We start from the raw sequence: 7,505 nt of genomic DNA on the forward strand, positions 1-7,505 counted from the left end.
TCCTCTCAGCTTGCTCTCTGGCCACGGTGGCTGCGAGCCATGGGGACCTGGCGCCTGGGTGGGGTGCGCGCCCTCAGAGCCAGACCTGGCACGGGTTGGGGCTGGCTCTCTGCCTGCCTCTCCAAGCCCACGGTGCATCCTGTCCCCAGGTGTGCTCGTCAAAGTGTCTCTGATGAATCACAACAAGTTTGTCAAGTGCAAAAGGACTTCGGCTGTGCTGGGCTCTGCCAACCCCGTGTACAACGAGACCTTCAGCTTCAAAGCCACCGCCACGGAGCTGGACACCGCCAGCCTCAGCTTGATGGTGCTGCAGAGTGCAGAAGGCGACAGTAAGGCTGCTCCCATCCCCCGGGCTGTTGGGGTGACAGGCAAAGAAGGGGTGTCCTGACCTCTGAAGGAGTTGCACAGTCTCTGGCTCTGGCCAGGAAACCAGGCTCAGGGAGGCTGCGATGCTCGCCAGCATGAGTCCCGCCGCTCCCTGTCCGCGGTGCCCTAGACAGAGTTAGGGAGGCCTCTGCCCACCGGGCTGGTCGCCGCACATGCCTGAAGGTAGCCCAGGGCGTGGGCCCTGTGCCCTGTGTTTTTCATGCCTTCCCGACGAGCCCGCAGGGCTCCACTCGGTTCTCCTGCACTGCCCCAACCCAGAGGCCACTGCCATTGCCAGGACAGCAGAGCTGCTGGCCACGGACATGGGTCGGAGTCGGTCCACCCCACAGAGGCGCTGGTGGGCCAGGGTACTGCTGGAGGGTCGCGCGAGGGGCAGCCTTCCTTCTGCTGGGGCTCTTTCCTCCCTTGGCTTTGCCATGAGGCCAGCTCGCTATGGCCCTCCAGAAGGGTGAGGGCAGAGTAGGTGGCCCTGAGAGCCAGGCCCTCCACTCAGGCTCCCCTCCCCTGACACCTGCCGAGGACACAGTGGCCCTTCCAGCTCCTGAGCCAAGTCAAGGTCCTTTGGGAGCTGTCAGCTCATACTCAGGAGGAGAGAGGGAAGGGGAAGGAGAGAGGGTGGTATCACTGAGAAGGTGCCGGTGCGGGGGACCTGGCTTCCGCGCTTAAGAGTCTCCTGGTGCTCCCCTCCCTGCAGAGAGCCTCCAGCTGGGCCGGGTGGTGGTGGGCCCCTACATGTACGCCCGCGGCAAGGAGCTGGAGCACTGGGACGCCATGCTGAGCAAGCCCAAGGAGCTGGTGAAGCGCTGGCATTCGCTCAGCTGTCCCACCGAGCCCTGACCGGCCCCAGGACGTGCCCGCCGTGCTCACAGGTGTGCCTGACAGCCACAAACATCACCTGGCTGCCAAGCTGGCCAAGCAGAGGGACGTGAGTGCTGATGTGCAGGGCAGAAGGGGACAAGGAAGGCCTGGCCCGTCAATGCCTGTGGCCAGGGGACATTCCCAGCATGCCTCACTTCCTGACCTGTGGGGCTGCCTGGGCTTGGAATCCTGGCTCCTGCTCATCAAAGCCCTGACCTGGACCAGAATCTCGGGTGCTCAGAAGGAATGCACTGTTCAGTGACAGCATGGCTGTCTGTGCCGGATGGAAGTGCAGGGGGAACGGGCATGGCCATCCTGGAACGCTGATGTGCTGACACTAACCCACGCTCTGCCTTCTGCCTGGCGGGGAAGACGCTGCTCTGCAGGATAACAGAACAACGGAGGAGGCAGTGAGCAGCCCGCTCAGGTACCACACAGTGGACGGGCTGGCAAGGCAAGGTCGTGCCGCAAGGTTCTCCCTGGGTCTATGGCAGACCCCACCCACATCAGGCCAAGTCTCGCCTATAGCCCGCCCCAGAGTGCAGAACCTCATACCCCATCTTGCAGGCATCCTGCTGTTGGTGTCAGTGGGCCCGTGGTTAACACAGATCAGTTCCTGGGGGTCTTGCACTTGGGGTTGGAAGCAGTGAAAGCACTTCCCAGGCCGTGAGCTTCTCCTGTAAACCTCTGGACTCCAGTGTGACCACTGTGCTGTGGTAGGTGTCAGCGAAACACTCTAAGGTGGCATTTCCCACAGCTGCCAGTTCACCTCCCGGTTGGGACACCCCAGCTGAAGAGAAGCCATGTTTGTCACTAGGACTATAACAGGTATTTGTGTTTGCATCCCGGTGGAGGAGCTCTCAGGGAAGGCTCTGTCCCCACATGACTAAGACAAAACTCTGAGCCAGCAACTCTCTTTTTCAAACACAGTGAAGCATCTCAGTAAGAGAAGGTGGTGACTACTATGCTGAGATTATGCCTCTTCAGTTTCACCTCTGAGCTCTGTCAATGCACAAATGCAAGGTTAGCTTGGCAGTTGTCTATAGGGGCAGAATATCTTGTGTTTGCTTTTCCTCACCTATTTCACTTCACAGTTTCAAGTTATCCACAAAGCTGCAGCGCCTAGTGGCTTCATAGCATGTACATAGCATGCACATAGTAGGAGTCCTCTGCATAATCACAGAGCAGGCTACTGAAACGGAGCTGGCAGCCCGATAGGTGTCAACCACCTCCACATTCTAGGTGAGATCCATCACCAGCAGCGGCCTTTCTAGGGCCACTTAGAAAAGTCAGTTAATGTCTTCTTTAAAAAACAGAGTGAACTGCTGTAGCCAACTCATTTCTGAAAAGTCGAAATGGCAAGAGATTAGCAAGTTTTCTGCTCTGATAGGGAAAAAGAAGGGTTGCTCCCCTGCCTACAGATGTGGTCAGTGCAAGAAATACCCTCAAGCTTCCCATGGACCAGAGAGCGGGCCTGGATTGTCTCAGATCTTGTCCACAAGATGTCTCTGGAAGAAAGGAGCACCCTTTGCATTTCCATAAAATATGTTGGAACCATTGGGTCAATTTCCTAAAAATAAAATGTTTAGAATTGGATTGGGTTTCATTGACTTTGAAAATCATTTGGGGCATCGACATGATCACAATATTGAATCTTCCAGTTCATGAACATAGTATATCTTGTTCTTTCTTTAGGTCTTTTATAAGTTTCTTAAAACTGTTTTGTGTTTTTCAGCAAAGTGTTTTTGCACATCTTTCATTAGATTTACTCTTAGGTGTATTATATTTGTTTGTTGCTAGCATATACAAACTTTATTGCTACAAAAGGGTCTTGACTTCATATCTGTTGCATGACCTTGCTAAATTCATTTATATTGTAACAGATTACAGATTCTTGTATATAACCATATCCTTTCAATGACAGTTTCATTTTTTTTCTTTTCTCAGATATTTTGCCTTATCTCTTACTAAATTGCAGGAATTGAGAAATTCCACAAGCATTTTTTATTCTCTCCTGCATTTCTGTAATTCTCTCTTAGGTGAGTTCTTTCTACCTAAAGAGCTCCCTTTAATATTTTTTTTAGCAGAGAAGTTCTGAAAGTGGAATTTCTCAATTTTTGAAGAAACATCTACTTCAAACCCTTTGTTTTTGTTTGTTTGTTTTTAAGAGAGATTTTTGCTATAGGGTGGATGTGCTCATCAGAGAGACAGGAAGAGACAGAAGGGAAATCATCCCCAAGGGGGAGTGGCCATGCTGCAGCCTTATCCGCCATTCTCCTCTCAGGATTTTGGGCTTGTGCACACACCTGGCATGGGTTTCAAGCTGCCAGGTCCGGCACTTGAACTGCAATTGACTACATGAGAGTCCAGCTCCTTAACCACTACACTATCTGGTGGCCCCCTTTGATATATTTGTAATACTCTGTCTCTGTTCTTCAGCCTAGAGTGTTTATACTGCTCTATGGTACAATTCAATAAATCTTTCCTTTGCTAAGTCTAATTGTAGCTAGCCCATATGCTGTTATTTGTTTCAATTTCGTATTTCTCAGTTCTAAATTTCTATTTCATTCCTTTGTAAAGTTTGTAGTCCTTTAATGAAAGTTTCTATTTTATCAATCGACTCTGTGTCTGATAACACCACACCTGGGTCCCTAGTGTGTCAGTATGTTCTTCCCTCTTGTCCTTATTTCTGTGCTCGATAATTAATTGTTGAATGCTGACCATTAGATAATTAGAGATGGGGCCAGCCAGTAGCATGGTGGTTAAGGCATCTGATCCCACAGTTCAAATCCTGAACCTGGTGGCTTATGAAAGATGCCGGGCCCATGTGTGTGCATGCCCAGGGTCCCAAGAGTCGAATGGAGTAGAACTGTAGCATGGCTATCCCCCCTGAGGGGTGCTTTCTTACCTCTCCCTCCCCATCTCTCTCTTGTGAGCATGTGCATCCACTAATGAACTTTAAAAAGATAGCGGCTCCAGAGACATTATTTATCTGTTTAGAAGGCATATACTGTCTTTCTCCAGAGCATTTACTACGTCTCTGGCAGGCAGAAGGAATGGGAAGAGGTCACCTTAATCCAATTAGAACTGAACTCATCAGAGTCTGGACTGTAGTTTTATAGGACTTTGTCTGCAGCCCTGGCTTGCCCTGTTTCTAGAGTGTAGTCTTCCAAGGATCCCAGCCGAGAGCCTGCTGTGATCACTAGGCAATTCTTCCTTGGAGGATACTAAGCTCCATTTTTGTAAACATTCATTTATTTATTTACCTATTTATTTGTTGTAATTTTCAGCCTGCCAGGTCTGGAACTTGAGCCATAGTCGGCCATGTGGGAGTCCAGCACCTCAACCACCACGCCACCTGCTGGCCTTAGCTGAACTCCCATTTTTATCTCACCAGTATCATGATGTTGCCAGAAACTACCTTCCATTGGCCTTCTGCTTAGCTTAACAATTCATCAAATGTTTTCAGGGGGAAAAACACAAAGTATCAGAATTACTCTTCTGTGTCTCCCTTCTCTCTGACATCTTCCACCCTCCAGGCCCGGCTGCCTTGGCAACCTCACTCTCCAGTTTCTTGTCACTCAAGCTCCAGAGACCCTCTGCCTTTTCTGCCTCTGAGCTGTGGCCCTGGACCCAAAGTCTCAGCCTCTTAAGGACAATAAGCGAATTTCCTGAAGGGAAGCTGGGCTCAGAGTGCAGCTCGCCTGCTGTGTTTTCCTTCTGAGCTCACAGCCTCCAGATGCTCCTCAGCTTGGCCACATTTCAACAACTTCTAAAAGAGCTTTTCTGTTTTGTATTTGTCCTTTCCAGTTGTTCTTGGCATGAACATTGGTCTCCCTCAAAAGAAAAAGAATTATTTTCTCAGAATTCTTTTCCCAGCCTTCCTAAGATCTGTGTAATCTATTTCCCTGTATTAAAATATCACTCTTTGCAAAGAATTCTCAACAAAGACTGATTTTCTACAGGAAAGTAGATCACACAGTTCTTGAGAGGACTAATGAAGCCAAAGAGGGAACAGGTGCTTGTATCAGTCAGCTACTTTGCTAGTGGTGCATAACAATCACGACTTCAGTGGCATGCTAAAATGAGCGTTCATGACTTATACTTCTGGTCAGCAGGGGTGTGGGCTGCTCTAGGGTGGGCAACTCACTTTCAAGCTGTGGCTCTGGCTTGGCTTCTCGCCCAGGCCTGCTCCACATTTGTTTATTCTCACCACAGGCTGAAGGGGCAGCAGCTACCCAGGGAAAGCTCTCTCCATGGTGAAGGCAGAAACAGAGGGCAACCCTCAATGTGCAAATGTGTTTCCACCTTCTGCTTGTGTTGTGTCACCTCATATCCCACTGTCCTGCTGTGTCGGGGCTATTACACGGACCTCGCCCATGAGCACTTCTGCACACGTGCATCCGTGTGCACGCACATTCATTACGGGAGGAGGGTGGCCTCGGAAGTGTTGACAGGTCATAGGGTTTGCACATCTTCCAATAATGGGTGAAACCAAGCCTTTCTCCAAAGTAGGCGGACTGGCGTGTAGTCTCGCAGGCAGCTGGGAGGGAATGAGGGCCCCTACTGCCCAGCCCGCAGCCACACCTGGTGGGTCGGCCGTTCTTTTTAGTACCTTCATCTAACTTGCATTCCCTTGATGATTGAGATAAATTTTAACTTTAATTTTTTTTATTGCCAGAGGGTGCATGCACTTGCCAGAGAGAGAGAAAAATAGAGGGAATAAGCACCCTCTGATGGGGCATGGTCACTCCAATCCCTTATCCTCATCTCCATCCTGTTGAGATCTGGGATGTGTTCACACATGGGCCCAGCATGTCCTATTCAAGCTGTCTGGGCTCAGATTCAAACCGCAGTCAGCCTGCTGTGCATGACCAGCCTCTTCACCGCTTGGTCACAGGGCAAGCCCCAGACAGCTCTGCATATGCTAACTGGTCCGACCCATGGGCTCCTTCCTCGTGAGGTGCCCTTTTGTGGCTCTTGCCTTTTTGTTTTGTTTTGTTTTTTTTGTTTGTTTGGTTTTTTTTTTTTTGCTCCCTATTGGGATATTTGTGGTTTTACTTGTAGAAGTTCATTTCATGTATACGGATTACACATGTTTTTCCTATTCTGTGTTTTTTAATATCTAATATATTTTCTGGATGATAATCTACTGCCGTTTTGTGGCTTTTTAAATTTTTTTAAGAGAGAGATTTTTGCTATAGGGCAAATGCACTCGCCAGAGAGCCAGATAGAGACAGACAGAAAGTGAGAAATCACACACACACACCACACACCCCCCGGGGATGGCCACACTGCAATCCTTTCAGGATCTTGGGCACGTGCTCACAAATGCCTGGTGTGAGGTTTAAGCCCCCGGGTCCGATACTCAACGCAGTCTACATGGGAGCCCAGCAACATAACCCTTGCGCCCTCTGCTGGTCCCTGCGGCTTTCTTTTTAATGTTAATATTGTTCAGTGAGACCGTCTTTTCTATTAGAGCTTTCCAGTCCCTGCTAGTCCTGCCATCCCTGATCACGCAGTCTCCTACACCATTTTCTGGGACCGTTAATATTTTGCCTCTCACAGCCTGAATCCACTTGACATCAGCATTTATTTAAGTTACCCCATAAAGATACCCAATTACCCCAGCACCACCCACTGGTCTAAGGTAGCCCCCAGGCCCTCCACCGGTCCAGTTCCTGTGGGCTGGGCCTTGCCGGACCTTCTGCCTCTGCTGGGCTCCCTTTGCTGCTGCTGAGTGACGACTCAGGAAGGTCGCACCTGCCTGAGCAGCGCCTGGCTAACTGTCTGAGCACTTCGCATTTTCACAGGAATTCACAATCAGCTTGCTAAGGCCCTCCCACTCTCCCTAAAAGCAGGCCCACTGTGATTTTGATTGGGATGGAACTGAGGTTATAAATCATTTCAGGGGAGCACTGCTGTCTTTAAAATACTGAGTCCTCTAATCAGCCAACCCTGTGTCTGAACGACGATGTTTGGATGTTTGTGGTGTGACGTGGAAGGGCTTTGTATCTTGTTCATTAAAGGAGTCTCTAGACATCTCATTTTTTAATGCTATTGTAATTGTATTTTTTTATCTTCTCAGTCACGGTAATATATGGAAATAAAGTTAATCTTCTTACTCCGACCTTAAACTCAGAACCTCTTATCATTAATCTCTATAGCCTTTTGAGCTTTTAGTATACCTGATCTTAGTTTTCTGTCCTAGTTCAGGTTTTTGCATAGGGCACTTGCACTTGCCAGAGGGAGACAGAGGG

The 7,505-nt window shown here is 49.5% G+C and overlaps 1 protein-coding gene across 1 annotated transcript in view; it reads left to right on the forward strand.

Annotated features, from left to right (window-relative positions):
* The window catches only part of LOC102486836 (synaptotagmin-15), an 8,687-nt gene extending 5,819 nt beyond the window's left edge, over positions 1-2,868 (forward strand). Inside the window, exons 7-8 of the mRNA XM_014587563.2 lie at positions 150-329; positions 1,082-2,868. Coding sequence (XP_014443049.1) covers positions 150-329; positions 1,082-1,224 — 323 coding nt within the window. The 3' untranslated portion in view covers positions 1,225-2,868. The remainder of the gene's footprint in view (positions 1-149; positions 330-1,081) is intronic.
* The last annotated feature ends 4,637 nt before the right edge of the window (positions 2,869-7,505 follow it).

Source organism: Tupaia chinensis, unplaced genomic scaffold (assembly GCF_000334495.1).
Source record: "Tupaia chinensis unplaced genomic scaffold, TupChi_1.0 Scaffold000221_1, whole genome shotgun sequence".
Classification (NCBI taxonomy): Eukaryota; Metazoa; Chordata; class Mammalia; order Scandentia; family Tupaiidae; genus Tupaia; species Tupaia belangeri.